The sequence below is a fragment of the Vanacampus margaritifer genome, chromosome 12 (assembly GCF_051991255.1).
Source record: "Vanacampus margaritifer isolate UIUO_Vmar chromosome 12, RoL_Vmar_1.0, whole genome shotgun sequence".
Taxonomy (NCBI): domain Eukaryota; kingdom Metazoa; phylum Chordata; class Actinopteri; order Syngnathiformes; family Syngnathidae; genus Vanacampus; species Vanacampus margaritifer.
Genome location: NC_135443.1, coordinates 2,696,662 through 2,720,097, shown reverse-complemented (window position 1 = coordinate 2,720,097; position 23,436 = coordinate 2,696,662). Strand labels below are relative to the sequence as shown.

At 39.3% G+C, this 23,436-nt stretch overlaps 1 protein-coding gene across 50 annotated transcripts in view; it reads right to left on the bottom strand.

The window, feature by feature from the left end:
- The window catches only part of LOC144061807 (ankyrin-3-like), a 107,048-nt gene that overhangs the window by 44,218 nt on the left and 39,394 nt on the right, over positions 1-23,436 (bottom strand). For 37 of the 50 annotated variants that reach the window (XM_077582601.1, XM_077582615.1, XM_077582579.1 and 34 more), the window contains exons 3-17: positions 21,873-21,971; positions 19,451-19,549; positions 17,673-17,771; positions 14,108-14,293; positions 13,937-13,957; positions 11,872-11,970; positions 10,585-10,683; positions 9,189-9,287; positions 7,858-8,055; positions 6,039-6,137; positions 5,678-5,776; positions 5,482-5,580; positions 4,259-4,456; positions 3,597-3,695; positions 1,178-1,276 (exon numbers count right to left, since the gene is read on the bottom strand). In XM_077582601.1, the coding sequence (XP_077438727.1) occupies positions 1,178-1,276; positions 3,597-3,695; positions 4,259-4,456; positions 5,482-5,580; positions 5,678-5,776; positions 6,039-6,137; positions 7,858-8,055; positions 9,189-9,287; positions 10,585-10,683; positions 11,872-11,970; positions 13,937-13,957; positions 14,108-14,293; positions 17,673-17,771; positions 19,451-19,549; positions 21,873-21,971 (1,692 nt within the window). The remainder of the gene's footprint in view (positions 1-1,177; positions 1,277-3,596; positions 3,696-4,258; positions 4,457-5,481; positions 5,581-5,677; positions 5,777-6,038; positions 6,138-7,857; positions 8,056-9,188; positions 9,288-10,584; positions 10,684-11,871; positions 11,971-13,936; positions 13,958-14,107; positions 14,294-17,672; positions 17,772-19,450; positions 19,550-21,872; positions 21,972-23,436) is intronic. The other 13 variants (XM_077582602.1, XM_077582606.1, XM_077582611.1 and 10 more) reach the window with 3 other exon arrangements.

Sequence of the window (23,436 nt, the reverse complement as noted above, 5' to 3'; positions counted from 1 at the left end):
TGTAGGGGTGGGAATCTTTTGACTGTCTCACGATTTGAGTCGATTACGATTTTTGGGTCTGCCATTGGATTCAGAATTATTTTGGATTCAGAACGATTTGTGAATCAAAATGATTTGATTGACAATTATTTCTGCTTCGATTTATAGATGTGCAAAGAATCGTCATGATCTACTCCAGTCTGACTCGCTAATGCTAATTAGCGACACATTCCTCACTTAATAGAACGGCTATTCATACAAAAATGGATACAGAGAAGCATCTTAACATGACTCACCGGCATATGCTCTTCCTATCTTAACCCCCCCCCCCCCAATTTATATTGGCATATGTTGATCATGACTTTTTCCTTCTACTCTCTAATGTGGCTACAACTTAACAGTGTATTAGAACATACAGATCCACGCTGCCCCCAAGTGGCCAAATCATGTACAACATGCTCCCAATAAAAGCACACACAAACAAGGGCAAGACAGAATCAAAAAATTTAAATAAAATCAATTTTGGGACATTTAAAACTGATTCTGAATCGTGAATGAGAATCACGATTCTTATGACAATCGATTTGTTGGTACACCCCCCTAATGTTGTGATGCCCAGTCAACTGTAAAAAGTAGTTGGGTCAAAAAATAACCCAATTTGTGTCAAAAAGGGACAGACTTCTTTGCTTTCTGAAACACCCCCCCCCCCCTCCCTCGTTCTGTGAGCAAGCTCGTAACTCGATTTACTTTTGTACATGCATAAAACTGCGGAGTCAAAAGTAACTCAAATTAGCTAACCCAGTAATAATTAGCTAAGACAAAACCAATGTTGGGCCAAGGAGTAAAAACTACTCATATTGATGATTTAAAGCTGCCAAGAAATGGTCATCAACATACACAGGTGTATCAAAATAACCAAATTTGGGTTCAAAAGTAATCAACCTGCTTCTAAGGTCAATCTGACCCAACGTCCTGGGTTGTTTTGTTTTAAACGACTCAATTTTTTAGGTCGTTTTGAAGACAGCGATGAAAAGAAAAAGAGCCGTGAGGAAAAAAAATGACTTGACGACACATCACCAAAGAGCACAAACAAACATGAACTGATGTGAATTGGGAACGGAACAAATGAGACGTTTGATGTGATTCGGACCCACACCACCACCATTCCCGTCCCGTCACAGTTGTGTGTCGTGTGTACCTTGGCGGCGGCGTGTGGGGAAGCTCCCTGATCCAGCAACAGCAGGGCTACTCTCTGATTATCGTAGTGAGCGGCTACATGCAGTGGAGTTAGCCCGCTCTGAAAACACCCCACATGAACACGCACGCACGCATGCAACACAACGAGCAGCAGGGTTAGAAGGTCAATGACTGCATGGAAACACGCACACACACACAAACAACACTCACATAAGCCAGAAAGATAAATAGCTTGAATCCACCACAGAGTTTTGTGTTCATGCAAACATTTAGACGAAATAAGAACACTCAGCAGAAGATGATGTGATAAAGAGAGATGGATGTGTAAGGGAACATTTTCCAGTTATTACTCAGGAAGTGTTTTTTTTTTTTAAATACTTTGTCCTTCGCTCCCAAAAACATATTTATACATTTTTTCTTTTTTTAAACGCTAAAGCCTACGGAAGGCTTTGATACAGCAATGGTAGTTATTACAAAAACGGCCAGCAGGTGGCAGCAGAGTATAAGAGATCAACCAGGGCCATCTTGCAAACAAGCTCCCCCCCCACTGTTGTGAACAGATTTGTGAATAATGATGAAACGTAGCTATATTCTAATGCTAATTGCTACAAAATGGAAACAGATACAAATGAAAAAGAGACTCTTTTTTTTTTGTTGGTTCGAAGGGGTTACTTCAGTGAAAATGGCTGGGAGGGAGTGAATGAGTAATTACATGAATATAATATTTTCTTTCCCATTAAAACCCTGACGTGTATTGATCTGACGTTGCGCGGATACTCCATTAGAGGGCAGTATCGCCCATCTGACGGCTTTCGCAGCGACCTTGCAAGATGAAAAATTGACATAGGAGTGACACCTCTACTTTTTAATAGTGGGAAATATTCTTTCTGATTTTTGGAAATACTATTAGATTTTTGACAGTTATTTATTTATTTATTTTTTTCTGGAGAAAGAAAAAAAAAAAGGAAAAAAAAGATTTTTGACAGTTATAAATGTACGAATTTAAAGCATCGTGACCGTGTTGATTTTCACAACAACAACAAAAATGTTTGTTTGTTCAAAAGGACCATTAAATACTCTATTTACAAATAATCCGAATTTTCTCTCTTATATATCATGGTTCAGGCTTTATAGGGTTAAGGTCAATACAAATGAGGTCTTAAAGTGTTTAAATGGGTTACTTATCATATTCCCACAGCAATGATGCATTTTTGGACGACTCCCACTCAACATTCCACACAGTAAACAGCGAGCACGACTGAGTCACCATATGTGCATGTTGCACCAGACTGTAATCTTATTAAACACTTCAACGGGAAAAAAAAAAAATCTGTGGTATTTTCTACTAGAGTTCAACGTGGGAGGAAGATCTGGCCAACCTAAAAAGTTGCTGAGCTATGTTAGAAACATCGTTTTCATACTCGTGCCGCCAAATGCAAGCAGATGGTACGGCGCATGCTAACAATGTCGTCCGTCGTCAGCTTGGCAGCTTACAGATCGACATCACGTTGACGCGATGAATGAGCAGCATTGTTTGTGTCCCGGAGTTCACTGGAGGGAGGGTTCAATATGGGAAAAGTAGTTTGTGCATTCTTTGCGTGGGCGCATCATCTGCAGCCTGACACATTGCAGCCATGTCAGATTCCTCCCGTTTTCGAATTCCAACATTTTCCGAAGATGCTGTAATATGGTTAGCCTGTTAGCATACTTGCCTGAATCATACTTTTGAAAAACAAGGAAAAAAACATCAATTTGGTAAAAGTAACTAAAAAAATAGCTTAGGTACTAATTATGCTATTAAGTTAACAATAATTATTTCTTTTATTTGCTATTATATGACTAACATGCAGCACATCACATTGTCCCTTGCACAAACATAACAGGAGGGTTAAATACATGCATTACCTCCGCCAAGCAAAAGCGCAAAGGCAAGTAGTATTGTCTTGTTTTTTTGTTGCTTTGTTTGCACAATTATGCAAAAACTACACATTTGCGTTCCCAAAATGAATCTGGTCCAAATTAGGAAGTGAGGGAGGCATTGTTGCTATTTAGTTTTTGTTTCTTTTTCAATAAAAAAAAAAATATATATATATTATATTAATATATATTTAATGAAATAAAATACAACTCAATTAATTAATAATAAAAAAATATATATTATTTTTAAAGTTTTACATTTTTTATATATTTATTTTTTTGTGTTGTTTTTAAATAAAATAAAATAAAATATAAATCAATTAATTATATAGAGCATTGTTATATTAACATTTAATGATAATATTACAAAAAAAGTTTCCATTTCTAATGGATTCAAGGTGTTCCCACGGTAACATATCAGGAATGAAGTCGACTCCCTGAAGAGAGCCGTCATATGGCCTCTAACTGGCCTTTTTTTTCTTTTTCTTTAATAGACTCCTCACCTTGCCAGCAGCGTCAGGCGCGGCCCTCTTCTGCAGGAGCAGACTGGCCACCTCCATCTTGCCGTATTTTGCAGCCACGTGGAGCGGACTGAAGCCTTTCTGTTAGAATGTAAAAACGCAGAAAATTCAACTTGAGCTTTAAGAAATGGAAAGTGATTTTTTTATATTTTTTTTAATGACAATGAAGCACATGACCTCATTTATTGGAAGTTTCTACTCGCACTATCAGGACGACTTTTACATTATTTTGGTCTGGATATTAACACTGTAACAAGCTTTGTAAAGCACCAGTCAATTTCTCCATAAATAACACAAATGGGGCAGTTTGATGGGGATGTCGTTTCCTTGGAACAGCTGACTTGGGTGCTGTCCCAAAAGATGCTGTGTGTGTGTGTGTGCGCGTAATTGAGTGTATGCACACCAAGGGGTTTACCCTCCATTAATCTGTTCCACTGACAGAGGTCACCTTCACAACCCCCCCCTAAGCAACATACCACACACATGTTTAAACCACTTCCATTATCAAATGTCCTTCACGGCTTACGACCTCCCGCAACGTGATTAGTCATTTGGGAAACCATGTGACCGCAAAAGGGTAAAAATTCTTGTAACTTTTAACTTGAAGTTGACCTTTGAACCTTTGCGGGGTTCGTTTTGGCTACCTTAGTGGAGGAGGCGAGCGAGGCCCCGTTCTCCAGCAGCATGGTGGCGACGTCCTGGTGACCTTCGCGGGCCGCCAGGTGCAAAGGTGTGTAGCCTGAGGTGGTGGCGGCGTTGGCCGAGGCGCCGCACTGGAGCAGCTGCTGCACGATGTCCACCTTCCCCAGCCGACTGGAGATGTGCAGCGCCGTCTGGTCATCCTGGAAAGTAGCGCTAATATGATTTCAAAGTCTACACACACCGACCCGTCTTCAAATGGCAGCTTTTGTGCTATAAAAATAAGGAGGCCAAGATGAATCATTGCAAAACCTTCACATTACTGGTGAAAAAAGTTTTCAAATGATTTCTATTGGCCTCATTGATTGATTTGGGCTGGGCATTGATCAATTTTTTTCTAATTCAATTCGATTCACTTCAATTCAATCCGATATTGATTGCTTATAGAACATCAATCCTTTTTAACTCATTCGCTCCAAAACAGTATAATACGTTCTATTTTAAAGGGTTTAAGTGTCACAAAGACGTATTTATACGTTTTTTTTTTTTTTTTTAAATGCTAGAGCATACAGAAGGCTTTGATGCAGCCTCTCAACTGCAGAGAAAACGTTTGAAGAAATGGTAGTTATTACAAAAACGGCCAGCAGGTGACAGCAGAGCAAAAGAGATCAACTAGGGCCATGTTGAAAAAAAGCTCATTCACACAGTTCTAAACAGTGAATAATGATGAAACTTAGCTATATTCTAATTGCTGCAAAACAGAAACAGATAGAGATATACCTTTTTTTCCTCATGAAAGAAGAGACTCTAATCTTTCTTTTGGTAGGTTCCATGTTTTTATAGCAATAGAACACAATATTCCGCGGGACTTGCAAAATCCAGTAAAACAGCCGGGAGCAAAGGGGGTTGCTTCAGTGAAAATGGCTGGGAGTGAATGACTTAAATATAAATGACATGATAAAAACTACACAAACACAAAATTCCAAATGAAATTTTGCGGAGGCAGTAACTGGTTAAATGACCTTTAAAATTCCATTTCCTTTTGAATTTATGAGAAAAAGAGATATTAAAATCGATTCATGGTTTTATGAATCAATATCAGGCTCAAAAAAGGAAAATTATTTATGATTATTACATTTTTTTAAACCCAGCCCTATTACTTATATCCCAAACTCCTCAAAGGGGCATGTGGACTTTTTCTTTTGAGACTGCCGGTCAGAGTGCCCACCTTGGACTTGGTCTCCACTTTGGCTCCGTTCTTGAGCAGGTATCGAACCACGTCGGCCTGGCCCGCCCTGGCTGCCATGTGGAGGGCCGTCTCGCCTCTCTGGAGGAAACACAAAGCCACGCCGGCCACAGTGAGATTTCGCTCAAGAAAAGTCGCGCATTTCCAACACGTGACGATGCAGTCACGGTTCTCTCACCACATTTGTGGTGTTGGGTGAAGCTCCGTGATGCGTGAGCGCGTGCACGATGTTCTCGTGGCCCATGAAGGCCGCCACGTGGATTGGCGTCAGGCCAGACTGCGGAGGAAAAACTTGCTTTAGATGCTGAAACTAAATATGCAGCCAAGTATATCATGGATTGCGGAATTTAAGCAATCTTTGTAAAGTATTTACACTTGTGCACCTTCAGTGTATAACGGACCGGTACCGCATTGTGTTGTCCATGTTATATAAATGGATATGAGAAACATAATTCTAATATTAAATACAAAAAAATATATATAAATGGAAAAAAAAAAAAATATATATATATATATATATATATATACTGTATATACACCTCCGTGACAGCCTGGATGGAGGCTCCGTGCTTCAGCAGCAGCTCCATCACTTTCACTCTGTTCTTCTTGCAGGCGATGTGAAGCGGGGTGAAACCGTTCTGCGGAGAAAGAAAAAGTGTACAACCAGGGGAATTTCCACAGCGGGAAAATATCTGCGACTGCCGACCAGAGTGGAAGCAAATGAGCTGCCGGGGAACGGAACGGTGATGAGGAATTTCCCCATCGGTTGCACCCTTCTGATTCATGTTTCAATTTGTTTTATTATTCCCTTTATGGTATGTGCCGGCTCATTTGGTTCCCTCGTTGGGCCGTAACATTAGGTAGGGCTGCTAAAGAGATTGAGTACAACAGCTCTATCAAGAATTGTGCCTTTGCAAAGTTCAAGGGGGTGGACAACATTCAGAAAAACAGGAGGAAAAAATACTCGGAAAAACAGAAAAAAACAATTATTAGAATATTATAATTATTTTTAGCTCTGAACTCCAAGTGACTTGTTGCAGACTCGCTAATGGCTGACACTTTCCCGCATACCTCCAATGTGCCTAACTATTTCACTTACTGGCTCATTGTACGAATCGATCGGCATGATTTTAGTAGGCTAACAGTTGAGTTTCTATGGAAGCGTATTGCATGCGGGAAAGTGTCCTCCATTAGAGTCTGCAACAAGTCACTTGGAGTTCAGAGGTAAAAAAAATATAATAATAAAAAAATACTCTGAAAAACAGAAATTGGTGCTCTGTTTTTCAGAAATTTTTTTCTCCAGGTTTTTTTGAATCATTTATTCCCCTGTTTTTTGGAATATTTTTTCCCCTGTTTTTCTGAGTAATTTTTACAGAAGCATATTGCATTCACTTTTGGGGTGGGACCTTTGTTTTTTGTGTGTATTTTCTGTTTTTGTAAAAAAAAAACAACAACTTTTTTTTACAGATTTTTTTCTGTCATAAAACTTATTCAGAAAAACAGGAGGAAAAAAATATTAAAAGAAACGGGGATTTTTTTTCTTAAAAACAGAACACCAGCTTCTGTTTTTAAATTAGCAACAAGTCACTTTGAGTTAAGAGGTAAAAAAAGAAAAAGAAAATACTTTAATTATTTTCTCCTTGTTTTTCTGAATATTTTTTTTCTGTTCTAAGTAATTTTTCCTCCTGTTTTTCTGAGTAATTTTTTTCTTGTTTTTCTGTTGTTTTTTTTAAATGAAAAACAAAGCCCCCCCCCACAATTTTTTTTTGTCAAAAAAATGTTTTTTTTTGTTTTTTCCCAAGTGAATTTAATACCAGGGATGTGATTTGACCAAAGTGAAATTATCGGAAAATTTAGCCGGGGGGGGAAGGTGAGCATGACCAAATAATTGTATCATGACCAAATGAAAAGTAACTCATATTAGAGCATACCACAAATGTCTTTGTTATAGCAGAAGATGTTATCTGTCGGAGTCATGTGCATACACAATGAACTACTAAAAAAAGGGGGGGGGATAAAAAAAGCGGAATTCCGCGAATTAGCGGAAAAATCACATCCCTGTAATACGCTTCCCTAAATTGTTCCTCCTGTTTTTTCAGAATATTCACCCCCCCTGTTTTTCGGGGGGTGACAGAAAAAAATATGCAGTAAAACAGAAAAAATAATAATAATTACACACACTAAAAAACAAAGCTCCTCCCAAAAATTTGTCAGAAAAACAGGAGGTGAATGCAAATACGCTTCCGTATTGCTTTGATAAATATGTACAGACGAAATGTTTTCTGTCTTTTACCAAACCCGATATTAAATTCAAAGTGAGAATTCAGTCTGAAAGTTCCAAGCTCCCTTCCCGCCTACCAGCGCCTTGGCGTTGGGGTTGGCCTTCTTGTCCACGATGAGTTTGGCCACCTTGTAGTGTCCGCAGTGGGCCGCCACGTGCAGCGCCGTCAGGTAGTCGTTGGTGACGTCGTCCACCGGCACGTCGTGCTGCAGCAACAGCTGCACGCAGTTCAGGTGGTCCCCCTGAGTGGCCATGTGGAGCGGCGACAGGCCGTTCTGCGGTGGCGGGGCGAGAAGGGATGGAGAGGAAGAAAGAGGGGGGGGGCGAGAAAGAGAGAGAAACACGCAGACGGACACATAGACGGATGGACAGACAGACGGGGAAGCGGTCAGTCAGGTGGACGTCAGGTGCTGCGAAGGAAGTTTATTGGAGGACTGCGGGAGCATTGTTATAACCGGGCCGTTACAACAATGTCGACGTGGTTACATGGGTGGTCCCGCCAGGTCAAAGCGGACGCGTTCTGTTCACGGATGTTGCGGGGGCAGTGCCGCGCCACGTCGCCACGGCAACAACAAAAGCTCTGGTGAAGAGAGCTAATTTATTCAACCGTGCTTCCTGTTATTCAGAGCCTCGCTGACAATGTGAAAACTTGACAAAACTTACATACAGTGGCACCTTGAATTACAAGTTATGTCGTTTAAAAACCACGCAAAACGCCAACATTTTGTCTTTGTTTTTTAGTAGTACAGTAAACTCCCCGTTATCGCGGGTCCAAGCTCATGATTGTGCTATTTTGTAGATTTTTTTCCCCTACAGTTACTAAATCTATTGTGGTCTGTCGTTTATATTGGGTGTAATTCCACTGTGGACCCCTTGATGGCGGCAAAACTATTTGGTTGGAGGTCAAATTTGAAAGAACAACAAAAACGGAAGTATTTAGCATAGGCTAGTTTTTATTGAAAATTCTACGACGGCGTTCTTGGGCCACTTATAAATATATATTTTTTTAGAGGGCGGGGCAAAATTCAGAGAAAAAGAACTCACAAATTTGCCACTTTCTAAAGTCTTATAAAGAAAAAACTCGAAAATCTGCGAGTTTATAAAGTGTCAAATTTGCAAGAAAAAAACGTACGAGAAATTCACGTAACGAACTACTCGGATGTTTGTGCCAATACTTTTCAGTTGCGTTTTCAAATATGTCATTTGCACTTTGAAGCGTTGGGTACTGCCAGCGACAAAGATGCCTCAGAATTTTCTGAAGCTCATCCAGTAACATTTGTGTTTGCTACTCGAAAAACCCCAATCAAGGTACCGCTGTATTCTGCTATGTCGCTGCCCATGAGCTGAAAAGACAAACTCTACTACTCTTAAGAAAGAGTTTCCTCAAGCAACATTCCCCGGTAGCTACCTTGGTCTTGGAGAGGATGGGAGCGCCTCTGTCCAGCAGGATTTCTACCACCTGTGCATGCCCGCTCCTCGCCCCGCAGTGAAGCGGAGTCAGACCATCCTGCAGAAAGAACAATTTTTTTTTTTTTTTTTTAGAAAAACCCATAGAAGGGGATTTTTTTTTTAGGGCAATTATGCCGATTCAAATATATTTGGCAGAATAAAATTCTAAAAAATAAATTTTAATAAAAAAATAAATAAAGATGAATCAACTGATTTATCAAAAAATATAAAATATAAATAAAATAACTTGCTAAGCTATGAATTAGAACAGAACGTTTGACTGTTTTATAAATGCTTTGTCTTGTAGTATTTAAGTGTACAACAAAGAAAAAAAGTGACAAAAATCAGGGGTGACTGAATCTTTGCCTTATGTTGTAATGTTTTGATGTGAGGGGGGGAAAAAACAAGCTAATTATAAAAAGAGCTAATGTTGGCCGATGAATTGGTTGGGCCCTAGTTTTCAGTCATTCTATCAGAAACCTTTTCGAATGAAGTAAACAATTACAATTAAAACAAAATTCAAGATCATTTTGAAAAGCGCTAAATTAATCATAACAGTGCATTTCTAAGTAGTGACATAATTAAATAGAATGTTAAAGGTGCATCATTATAAATTCATTGCTCCTCCTTCTGGTGTGCATGAGTTGGCCACCAGGTGGCAATCTAATTCATTCATGTAGACAAACAAGAGTGTCACTCAACAAATGTAAGTGACTCAGTAATCTGTATTATTAGCCATTTTTCGAGTAGGCTAAAGAAAATATTCCTATCAGAACTGTTATATTGTCTTTTGACATGTTTTGTTGCACCGTTTATGTTCAAATATGTTTTTTAATCGTGTTATGACATGCGTTAGCCCATCTATGGCCTGTTAGCATTAAGCTACCGGACTACAAGGCAAACTTATGTGGTTGTTTTAAATAAACATGCAATCGTCTTTATTTTAAAGTTTAGTTTGACAGTAAACTTTAAATTGGAAGTGGCATTAAAAATCTTGAAGCGTCTTTTCAGGGGATGGTCACAGCCACCATTGGCCACCCTGCAGCTCCGCCCCTAATCTCAAGGCACCACTTTAATTAAATACAATGAAAGTACTGTATATTATACTGATATCCTATTACTGACAATGTAATGCTAATGTTAAGTATAGTAATGAACTACAATCATTCACTTGGTTTGAAAAGGTGATTTCCATGGTATGAGTGCCCCCACGAAAGGTTATTAAAGGTAATGGTTGGTGTTCTTGAAATGCATCCCAGGTCTGCTTGCAGTTTTATTGTGCATTACAACCCCGCAGGGAGACTTAATTAAACATCCCGAGCCACCCGTTATGAAAAAAAGAATCACGTTGTCACCTTGGTCTTGGCGTCTATTTTGGAGCCACGGTCCAGTAGCAGCTTGACCATGTTACTGTTGCCCCTTTTGGAGGCCACGTGGAGCGGCGTGATGTCATTCTAAAGGGAGGGAAAGAGACACTGAATGGCAAATGACGACAAGCAATGGTTCATTATTAGCAAGTCACAAAAACAAACAATGCGTGGCGCTTAATTACTATGATAAGGGCACGCGTGTGTGTGTGTCTATTCCCAGCTAACATGTGATTAATGCCAGAAAGCAGCACAAACACTTCTCCAGACATTAGCTGATGTCATTATGGACCTTTTGCTAGCTTTGGTTCGCTTATGTGGAAGCAAATGTCAATAAAATGTTATCCTGACTTTTGTTTGTGTACAGGTGCATCTCAATAAATATCATAGAAAGGTTCATCTATTTTAGCAGTTTACACATGGACATGGAAAAACGGTTTTCACAAGGCCAAATCATCCTCCTTTTTTTTTTTTTTTTATATATTAAAATAAATGATAGTTTTCTATATAATATTCTAATGTGCTGAGAATGTCCGGGGTTTTACTTAGCAACTATAATCATTACAATTATTTTTTAAATCAGGAAATATTTCACTATGTGAACAATTTACTGTTTAAACTAATTACATTTCCCACGATATTCCAATTTATTTAGACACACCTGTATTTCATACACAGTACAAATTGTGTACAATATGTTGACAGTGATATTGTACTTACCACGTTGCACCTACTGAACAAATATTTAGCTAGTTAGCTAGCTAAGTACTTGCCTAGCATGCTAGGAAGATAACTACAATAAAAAATAAATACATAAAAATATATAGCTAGCTAGTTAAATACAAATACAAAAGTATACCTGAGTTAAATTGAAGTTCCAAAATATAGAAAATAATTTAGTTGTACGTCAAACTTTGTAGGACATTAAGGGAGGGAAGACCTTGCTTTCCTACCTAGCCTAGCTAGCTAACTACCACGCTACCAAGCTAATGTTCTACCACGCTTTACTTACAACCAAAACAAATTATTTTTTTTCTTTATTTACAACCAAATCTAATTATTTTGTATATATTGGAGCTTCAATTTAACTCAGTTAAACTTTTTATTTTGTTCATTTCACTAGACTGAAACCACAACGAACTCTGATTCAGCTATCTTGTTCGAACAATTGTATTCAGGTGCGATCATGTGACGCAGCATGGCATCCTGATTGGTTTACATAATATGCGTGATGGAGTTCACCTCCCGGACGGCTGAGGTTGCCCCTAAACTCACCCTGGCCATGAAGTCCACGGCGGCCCCTCGGTTCAGGAGCAGCGTGGCCACGTTAATGTTGCCGTAGTGGGCTGCGATGTGAAGTGGGGTGAAGCCACTCTGTTTGGAACACACACACACACACACAGGCCAAAATATTGTATTACAAAGCACAAAAACACACACAGACACACAAATCCATTGCGACACTTACAGTAAGTCCACTCAGACAAGGACATAAATATTTATTTTTTCTCAGCGCATTTTTTTTATTCCCCACCACACAGTTTTTATTGACACATTATATAAAACAGCATCTCTGATGAGTATGATGCAATTTAATTATAAAAAAATTTTTTTTTTTGTTATGTAATTAGATAAACATTCATTTTTGAAGCGCTTCAGATGATGCAATATGATAGGTGTGGTATTAAGAGATCTATTAAGTCCCTACTGTAGGACCAGGCACCAAAGCGACACGTAGCACAGAAACCGCAACTAGCAAAGAGCATAGCGACATGTAATTCAGATGTTTGCTTAAGAGATGGCCAAAATGACCGTGCAAATGAACACAACATCCTGAATAAGAGTCATTTCCTGGCTTAGTGAGCGACAGCTGTCCAAATGACACAACAGTTCCACGTTAAGCTGTGTAATCATTCCACATTAGTGATAATCCAGGAGAAAGGAGGTGTTTGCTGACAGATATTCAATGCCACAACCAAATAAAAATATCTAAAAATATTTTCTTATTTTTGCACACATTGCAATTTTAAGACACCAGTGTACCAAATGAACAAACCTGGTGTTAGCGTAGCAACTAAGCTAGTCTGGTACCATGCAAAACCGCTTGTCGACCATTTGTCGCGTGTGAACGCTGAGAGTCACCAAAGCCGAAAATGCCAAAGACACAAATGAATTCACATGTCCAAAAAAAAATTGGGCAGATCCCATGCGAACGAGCTCTCTTGTTGGATTCCCATAATTAGGAACAGATGAGTGTGCGGGCTGAGGATTCTTTACCCTGAACAAGCTGCACATTCTCTTGAACGACAGCATTGGCATTAAGCGGGTAAAAGCAAACTCAAGTATAAATCGGACAAATCAAAGCTACAAGCATGAACGAACGGGCCCTCACACTCACTTTCTCATGGCCAATCCTTGAAATGATCATCAAACTTTGACACCATGAAAATTTAAAACACCCTTAGAAGGAGTTTTGAGTCTTGAAATTTGCTCCAAAATGGCTGCTTTAACCCAAAATGGTTGACTTAGTGGACATTTTCAGGCATGGGTCTTTGAGACTTTTTCGTTCATCCTGTCATGATCAACAAGTCCACCAAATTTCGTGTCAATCATTTCGACTAGTGTCAAGGGGGTCATTTTTTTCTCTCACTTTCTAGTAATGTGAGTTTTGTGTCCCTAAAACACAAAATTAGAGTACACATTTGCAAAAAGTGGTTAATTTGGTCTAAAATAAATAAATAAATAAATAAATGAACATGGCCATTTCAAAGAAGAACCTTAAATGGCATTTGGTGTAAATGCTCAGCATTCACGCACCAAATCAAAAGTGTAGCCCGGCAAACGATCATCAACTCACATCACGGAGAATCTGTTGCCATGCGGGTTTACGGGCAAGCCACTGCTGATAACCGCTCGACATGCTCCACACACTGGTTATCATATTAATCGGTTTCATGGATGAAAGAATTATGACATTGAAGTGGGATTTTTAGACTCAAATCATTTGCCAAAAATAACAGCCAAAGGCTTCCATTTTAGGCACCATGAAACCATTAAAATCAAGGAGAGCTCGGAACACGCCACAGTCCGGCCAAAAGGCAGCCAAACATGCGCCATTAATCCCGTATCGTTTGGTTCCAACACTCTTTGCTACATGAGTCAAGCCATGGAAGAGGAGAAGGATGGTGTTAAATGGAAACAAGGGGGACAAAGGGTGGGGACAAAAAGGGGCTTCAAAACTGCAGTAAGACTAGGGAACTGTTTTGGGGAAAGGGTTCTGTTTTGCAGACTTTATGAGCTGAGATGGAGAGACTAAATCATGTACAGAGTTGAGGTGTACCTCTGTTGTTCTATTCATCATCTACAAAGTCAGCCAAGAGAGGAGAGAACGTGTCGTTAGTGAGGAAAAGAACAAGTCAAGTCAGCGGAGGAGCTGAGGAGATCCTCAAAAGTGGTGGCAAGAAATAAAAAAAAAAAAAAACACAACAGGAAGTGAGCGCGGCTGCCTCACCTTGGACTCCACGTCTGCGTTGTGGTCGTTCTGGAGGAGCAGGGCGGCGGCCTTGGTGTCGTCCTTGCGGGCGGCGATGTGCAGGGCGGGCAGGCGCACTTTGCCCTTGGTGTCGTTCTCCAGGAGCAAGGAGACCACCTGGTCGTGGCCCTGCTGGAGGGCCACCGCCAGGGGGGTGAAGCCGTCCTGCGCACGGCGACGAGAGACGACAAAGAGCTCAGTCACAATATTAAGTCTTAGCAGTGATTGAAGGTTGCCTATATACTGTACATTGTAGTTAATGCTAATGCTAATGCTAAATGTTACACATATTTTTAACCCGATGTATAATAATGACCTCAGCTGTCAACAAATATATATTTTTAGAAGGATCTGAATCGCTATTAGCAGTTGTGAAAGCTAGCCACTGACTGACCAGCTGCTAACAGCTAGCTGCTCAGCATCATTTCCAGTATGTATTTAAAAATAATAATAATTATATAGCACCATATTGTTAAAGTATAAAGATGTTTTATCTCATTTATCATTGTAGAAAACATAGACAACGTTCCAAATAATTAAACAAATGATATTTTTCTTACTTTCCTAAATAGTTGATGCTAATGACATCAGCATACATTTTAACTCATCAACTGTAAAAATTGAATGCCCCCCCCCAAAAAAAACTTCAAATGCTTTTTTTTAAATTACTATTTCGCAAAACAGTTTAAAAAATGAATAAAAAAAGTCAACAAATAGTGTTCAGAAGCAGTAGTGAAACCTAGCCGCTAGTTGCTAACAGCTAGCTAACGTAACATAAGATTCGTTTCCAGTATGTCTTTAAAAAAGAAATTAAGCATATAGCACCATATTGTTAAAGTATAAAGATGTTTTATCTCATTTATCATTGTAGAAAACATAGACAACGTTCCAAATAATTAAACAAATGATATTTTTCTTACTTTCCTAAATAGTTGATGCTAATGACATCAGCATACATTTTAACTCATCAACTGTAAAAATTGAATGCCCCCCCCCCCAAAAAAAACTTCAAATGCTTTTTTTTAAATTACTATTTCGCAAAACAGTTTAAAAAATGAATAAAAAAAGTCAACAAATAGTGTTCAGAAGCAGTAGTGAAACCTAGCCGCTAGTTGCTAACAGCTAGCTGCTCAACGTAACATAAGATTCGTTTCCAGTATGTCTTTAAAAAAAAAATTGAGCATATAGCACCATATTGTTAAAGTATAAAGATGTTTTATCTCATTTATCATCGTAGAAAACATAGACAACGTTCCAAATAATTAAACAAATGATATTTTTCTTACTTTCCTAAATAGTTGATGCTAATGACATCAGCATACGTTTTAAATCATCAACTGTAAAAATTGAATGCCCCCCCCAAAAAAAACTTGAAATGCTTTTTTTTAAATTACTATTTCGCAAAACAGTTTAAAAATGAATAAAAAAAAAGTCAACAAATATTGTTCAGAAGCAGTAGTGAAACCTAGCCGCTAGTTGCTAACAGCTAGCTGCTCAACGTAACATAAGAGTCGTTTCCAGTATGTCTTTTTAAAAAAAATTGAGCATATAGCACCATATTGTTAAAGTATGAAGGCGTTTTATCTAATTCATCATTGTAGAAAACTTACACAGTGTTCCAAATTATTAAACAAATGATATTTTTCAGATTTTCCGAAATAGTTGATGCTAATGACATCAGCATAAGTTTCAAATCATCACATATTTTTGCCCCCCCCCCAAAAAAAAAAAACTCTTCAAATCATTTTTTTTTAATTATTTCGTAAAATAGATTATTTATTTTTTTATTTTAACATATCACTTCTTATTTGATAACAGCTTCACAATGAATCCATCCATTTTCGAATATACTCCAACAATGGATTGTTTGACATTCATGCTGACTGTCACTTGCATCGTGTGCGAGTGTTTTACTTGGCCTGGGGGTTGCACTGAGCTAAAACAGGTCCCGTGTCGCTCACCTTGGTCAAACTGAGTCTACTTATGAATAAAATATAGCACTTAACTTTACATATGACTTCCAATGACATGTCCCCCATGAGCGCATAGCCTGAGTATAAGTAGATAAGTTCTGCTTACGGGCCATTATAAGCTGCATGAATAATAAATGGCACAACATGTTAAACAAATGACGAGGTCATTGCGTTGTTTTACATTTCTAAGCCACTCCGTGTCGGGCGCTAATGTAGGTTACATAAGGAAAATGGATCACACATGCACATTCTACATATGGAGCATAACTCAACGTTGAGTTGTCATGTATTGATTGTAGTGTACCGCATACTGTACAATGTGAGTGTACTCGTGTATGTGCATCCCAAGACCAAGGGCACATTTACAGTATCTCATAAACGTTACTCCGGATCCTTTGGCTATTCAATTAACCCTATCAGTCCACTGTGACTGGCAAGCGTGCTTGCATTTGTGTGTGTCTGCGCGAGCCGAGCAACGTTAAATCGGCGGCCCAGAGGCAGCCGGGAGGGTGGGGAGGGGGCGGTGGGGTCATCATTGATACGCTCAAGGTCACTCTACCTTTGCCCGACTGGCAATCAATAAAACTGGGCCTAGCGCATGAAGAGAACGTGAGACGGGTGCGATGAAATGGAAGGACGAAGATGAGCTCACATGAGTTGTACAGTAGAGAGCGTTGGTGTTCAAACTACGGCCCCGGGGGCCATTTGTGGCTTGCCGTGCAGTTTTTAGTGGCCACGGCATATATTAACTCTTTGACTGCCAAAAACGTTAAATAACGTTTAGTAAAATCCTATGGAGGAGTGCCAAAGACGTTAAAAGACGTTTGTTTCAAAACAGAGGTGAAACTAACCATTTTCTATTGTTGATTACTGAAAAACGGAATAAGGTAGAAACAAACTTTTTTTTTCTGATGAAAGATGAGGGTCCAATCTTTCATTTGGTAGTATGTGTGTTTCCATAGTCCAAACACAACATTTTCTGTGGACCTTGAAAGATCAGTCAAAATGCTTAAATCAGCTGGCACTGGCGACAACCCGTTTCTGAAAACGTCTGGCAGTGAAAGAGTTAAAAGTAACATGTGACATGGTCCTTATCACTACTTTGTAAAATTGAGTTAAAATGAAAAAGTACTGTCCTGTAAAAAGCGAGTGTGATATTGATTTGTGGTGAGGTCGTTTTTCTGCCACTAGATGGCATAATTGCATTTGTAAGACATTGGTGACAGCTCTATCTAATCTTTAACATGGAGTAACTTGTGAAATTCTGCACATTTTTAAAATGATAAAATACAACTTGACCCCAGTTTCCAGAAATTATAAACATTATTATTAAATTTATTACTGCAAAATTTTGACGTGTCTGCTACGTTGCGCCTAGAATTCCCCCAGTAAAGGGTCGGTCGTGTTAATCGTGTGTTAAAAAAGATTAGTGGAGTTAAAGGAACTTTAAATTAATGCAAAATGAATGCACTAATCTTGACACTCCTAGTAAACAATAATAATAATTGCATGACGTTTCATCATATTTTGGCTTTTGCCTCAGTGGGCTGCTTGAGAAGTATGTGGAGTACCTCAGTGGCCATACTCTGGCTGGCGCTGTTCTCCAGAAGGAAGCGTACCACCTCCTGGTGATTCTCCTGGGCTGCCATGTACAGAGGAGTGAAGCCATTCTGCAGCGTGAACAAAACGCATGCAAAAGGAAAAAAAACGTTATGTAATCCATCAGAACCAAAAGACTTAGATCACTCAACAGAGTCAAACGCTTGAATGAGTCTAAAAGATATGCTGGCCGATTGTCAAGCTGACAGGAGGATTTTTTTTTGGTGTGCAAAATGGCCCTGCTTGATCTCTTATACTCTAATGCTACCTGCTGGCCGTTTTTGTAATAACTGCCATTGCTTCACCTGTTCTCTGCAGTTCAGAGGCTGCATCAAAGCCTCCTGTATGCTTTAGCATAAAAAAAAAAAAAAACACCCATAAAAAAATATATAAATACGGCTTTGGGACACTTAAAATATTTAAAATAGAACGTATTTATACGTTTTTGGGAGCAAATGAGTTAAGAGGCTATAGCGTGACTAAATGATATTCCTCACTTCACTTCCAAATAGTCCCTAGGCCCCAAGATGGCACCAATGCCATATTGTTTTATTTGACATGGCTTTGGCTAGAGCCCAAAATTGGCGACTAGGCAAATTTAAGAACGCTTAATATGTGTAGGTTGTACTTCAACCGAACCTCGTACTAAAATGCTCGTTTTTTTTTTGTACTCACCTATGTAAATATTACATACACAGTAAATTCTGTAGGAGTAAATTTGACTATTATTTAGAGTGGGACCAAATAGACTCAGTTTTAGAGTAATATTTACACTTGGAAGAGAGTAAAATAAAGAATTGAAAACAAACATAAATAAAAGTCACTGAAGGGTGAAGGAACAAACTCGTGACCTTCAGCTTGGGAGACAGCCGATCTACTCCCTGAGCCACGCAGCTCCTGTAGTGTGCGAGTATATCGCTCGTGTCAGCTGGAATCTTCGTAACTCCAAGAGACCAAAAAAACGATGTATTTGGTCTCTAAGATAAGCAAACAGTAGGAGGGGCATCCGGTGGTAGAGTGGTAGAGTCTCCCAAGCTGAAGGTTGCGAGTTCTTTCCTCAACCCTTGAGTGTCTTTTATTATCTCTTTGACTGCCAGACGTTTTCAGAAAAGGGATGCCGTGGGTGCCAGCCGATTTAAGCATTTTTGACTGATCTTTCAAGGTCCACAGAAAATTACGTGTTTGGACTATGGAAACACACCTACTACCAAATGAAAGATTGGACTCTCATCTTTCATCAGAAAAAAAAGTTTGTTTCTACCTTATTCCGTTTTTCAGTAATCAACAATAGAAAATGGTTAGTTTCACCTCTGTTTTAAAAAAAAACGTCTTTTAACGTCTTTGGCACTCCTCCATATGATTTTACTAAACGTTATATAACGTTTTTGGCAGTCAAAGAGTTATAATTTTTTTCAATTCCTTATATTACTATAAGTGTAAATATTAGTCAAAAATTGAAGGGAACGTCTGTACTGCTTTGATGATGGCAGAAATAAGAAAAATCCAATAAAAAAAAAAAAGAAGGGTGAAGACCTTGATTTCACCTTGACGTGACAGAGCAAGCATTAAAATGTGACGCCGGCGGCTCTGCGCAAGGTAGAAGCCTACTGGGCAGCGAGCCAGACTGAGCGAGGAGCTATCAGCTGAGTGATTCCCGAGACTTGACGATAATCATCATCAGGCGCAAAAGGGGAAGCCACGTTGCCGTCTGCCTTGGCTTCCATGACGTGCGCGTCGTTGTGCAACTCACCTGAGATTGTGCGTTGACATTGGCTGCGCTCGTGACCAGCTCTTTGACGACTTCCGATTGGCCGGCCAGCGAGGCGATGTGCAGGGCAGTGTTTCCTTTCTGGATTACATGCAAACAACCACAGGAATGCTGTTAAGCTCTCGCACACCTGTTCTGTGTGTGTCTGTGTGTGTGTGTGTGTGTGTGCGCGCGCAGCCAAGTCTGTTTATATCCATGTCGGTATTCCAGTGACACACCAATCACACTTAAGTTCCAAAGGCGCTCTCCGTAACTCGCACTGCCAACAATGTGTCACTTCCGATGCCCGCACATGAATGAGCCCGGACTCGGCCACAAATAGGATTGGTCGCGGGAGGCTTTATGAACCTTTGACCTTGTCTACAGTAAATTATAAAAGTCACATAGCCAACTATTTTGTACTTTTTGCATAGCTTTCTGACCTGGAAAAAATATATTATATATTAAATCGCAATCACAATACTTGGCTTGGGGGGGGGGATGCAATTAGATTACTGGAGAACACAATTTTTGTTGAGTTACGTCTCACAGCTGTTTTTAACCAATTTTTTGGGTGTGGAATCCAAAACTGATCTCGTTTTTTTCTCTATGACATCAAGTTATTTTTTAGCTGCAGGATAGTCGTTTTCTTTAAAAAAAAAAAGAAAAGAAAAACAAGAACGAAAAAAAAGAAAGAAATGTATATACAGTACACAGAATGTAAATATAACACTAAGGCGAAATAGTCACAACCTTTGAAAGCTAAAAAAAAAACAAAAAAAAAACAGCATACATTGAAATAGAATTTACAACGGTATATGGTATCAATTGTAACTGCACAAACAAGTTGCCACGCAGCTGTAGACGGGGTCCAATCATAATCAGCTCTTCTTACTACAGTCTTACTACAGCTAAGTCAGCAGAACATTGCTTATCTGGAGAGTAAGCTGTGGAGGAAAATGCAATTTTGTAATTTTCAGCATGTCAATTTTTGTTTTAATCAGCATAAAAATCTAGCTCAACATATTTTTTTTTTCCAAATTCTCAAGCGTTCTTTTTTTTTTTTTTTATCGTTTCGGCCAACTCTGACCTTAGTGGCCTCACAATGGCTCAGTCTGCATCAATTGTTGATTTGCTCTCAGGGTGATGAAGCGCTGCCTCAATGACAGAAAATACAATCCATGCTGTCTTTGTGGGATCTCAAGTATTCTTGCAATACACTTTCTTTTTTTTTTGTTGTCACACTTCATCCACCCCTAGTTCTTCCCCTTCGTCACCAAGGTAACGAAATCCGTACTCAACATCGGCCCAGCAGTGCGAGTGGCATCGGCACTGACTCACTTGCGAAGTGTGCTACTGTACACTTTTTTTTTTTTATTTATACCTCTGGAGTATTTGCACAAAAGGCATGTGACGTCTCATCCCTGAGAACGGCTTCAAATTGTGAGGAAAAAATACAAACGATATCGCCTTTAAAGGCAGCCATTTGCCAACGTAGGTGTCACAGATTGAACATCACTATCAACAAACAAAGTGTAAAAGGCTTGACATCACCCACAATGAAACCCCGAGACCTTACGCTAATCCCGCAGACCGCTTGAGGGGGGGTTGACAATTGCGAGGCTTTAATTGGGAAGACTCTTCTTGAATATTTCATCACATTATGTGTTTGTCAGCAGAAGGTTTGTAGCCTGTGGCAAAGAGGCGGGGCGACGGAAAGGAGTGCCAGACATTAATGGGGATAATATTTCCCCCTCAAAAGTGTTTATTAGCATCAGATGAAAGCGACTTCAAATCGGCAGACCCCTCCCATAATGCATAACATTAGGATGTGTTGCGTTCCAAGAAAAATAATGCACTGCGGCCTCGTTTGTTCTTAAAGCACATTTAAAACCGTTCCTCCAGCAGCGGGCGAGGCCGTTAAATGACTTATAATTCAAAATAAATTCCCCTCATCCCCACCTATCAAGTCGCAGAGGCTTGCAGTTGCTCTGCACTGTTTTAATCCTTGCAGCCTATTAACTCTTTGACTGCCAGACGTTTTCAGAAAAGGAATGCCGTGGGTGCCAGCCGATTTTAAGCATTTTGAGTGATCTTTCAAGGTCCATAGAAAATTATGTGTTTGGACTATGGAAACACACATACTACCAAATGAAACATTGGACTCTCATCTTTCATCAGAAAAAAAAAGTTTGTTTCTACCTTATTCCATTTTTCAGTAATCAACAATAGAAAATGGTTGGTTTCACCTCTGTTTTGAAACAAACGTCTTTTAACGTCTTTGGCACTCCTCCATAGGATTTTATAAACGTTATTTAACGTTTTTGGCAGTCAAAGAGTTAAAAAAAAAATAATAAAAGTAATCCAAATGGTGCTCGCTAAATCATCAGAGCTGCATGAGGTTGAACGGGGCAGCTCGGCTTACCTTGGTAGCCGCGTCCACAGCGGCGCCGAGTTTGAGCAGCTCAGACACAACCTCCACGTGTCCCTCTTTAGAGGCTAGATGGAGAGCATTCAGGCCATTCTGGGAAAGGAAACCACACAGTAGAGGTCAAGTAACCAATTAAGACGACGAGTGGATGGGCTCGATTTTACGACTCCGCATCGACGTTCAAAGCTTTTTGCCATCTTGTCTTCCAATCGGCTAATTTGGACAATAAGGTTTCTGTGCAGCAAATTCTTCATACGTTTGCAGGTCGAAGAGTACGAAACGAAGCTAGCGGTGGCTAAGAATAGCGGCTAGTCACGCTAGCTTCAGCTATTCCAATCACTGCTATCCCTAAAATATTCATAAAAACGTGACCACAGGAACAAGGCATCGGCGTGACGTAAAGCTTCATCTTTGTCAACAACTTTTCATGGTATGGCTAGCTGGACATGCTAAAAGCGTGAGGACATTTTTGACCAAAAATGAGAGCTTTTAGCATGGCCACTTTGAAAATTACAACAGATCAAGGGGGATTAGAAACAGTAAAATAATATTTTATATCATCTTAAAACATGCGATGCTATGCTAGTTGTATTTTTTTTTGTTTTTATTTGCTTCTATGCTGGTCCATTTGTACAACGACGTATTAGAGCCGCATATAAATAAATATTTTTTTTAGAGGGCGTGGGAAATATTCAGAGAAAAAAACTTGCGAGAAAAAACTGGGAAAATTTGCGAATTTATAAAGTGGCAGATTTGCGAAAAAAAAAAAAAAACTTACGAGAAATACACGTGGCGTACTACTCGGATGTTTGTGCCAATAGTTGGGTTTTCAAATAAGGAGATTGTAATTGCTTTGGCAGAGATTAACACTTTGAAGAATTGGGTACGGCTAGCGACAAAGACACCTCACTTTGCAAATGTCCACACCCTGAGGATCAAGCATTTAAGTTAATTTGCTAAAATGTATATTTACTTGTACATTTATGTTTCCAGAATTATTATTTACACATTTTGGTATTTTTTTGTACAAGTAGCTAAGTTGATGTGTCGAATCTGCTGCTCTCGGTCATTCACTTGCATTGACCTAAAGTATGCTAGCTTCTGATTGGTTAGTGTTTAGTCAGCTGATAGGGGATCAGGAAGTGTTGTCGCTCTAGCTGCCGTGTATGACGAGTAAAGTTTAAATTAAGAGTGAATCCGTCTCCATCTTGCCTTTTCATTTTATAAACATTAACCACCAACGAATCCTCACATTAGAATATAGCTACGCTACGTGTATGTCTCTTAAGTTTTGGAGTTTTTCTCTCGCAAATCTGCCACTTTAGGATTCAATGTCATTGAATCATCGACCACCTAATTTTTTTGTTTAACCCCATCTAACAGAAAAAAGTATTGAGACACCCGATTATATTACCGACAGGGAGAAGATTTTGATTTGAATTCAAATGAATTCTCACTTATGGACAATTAAGAGTCTTCAATGAACCTAACAAAAAAAAAAAATTAGAATGTAGGAGGAAGCGGAATAACCGGAGAAAATCGCCAGGCCGACATGTTG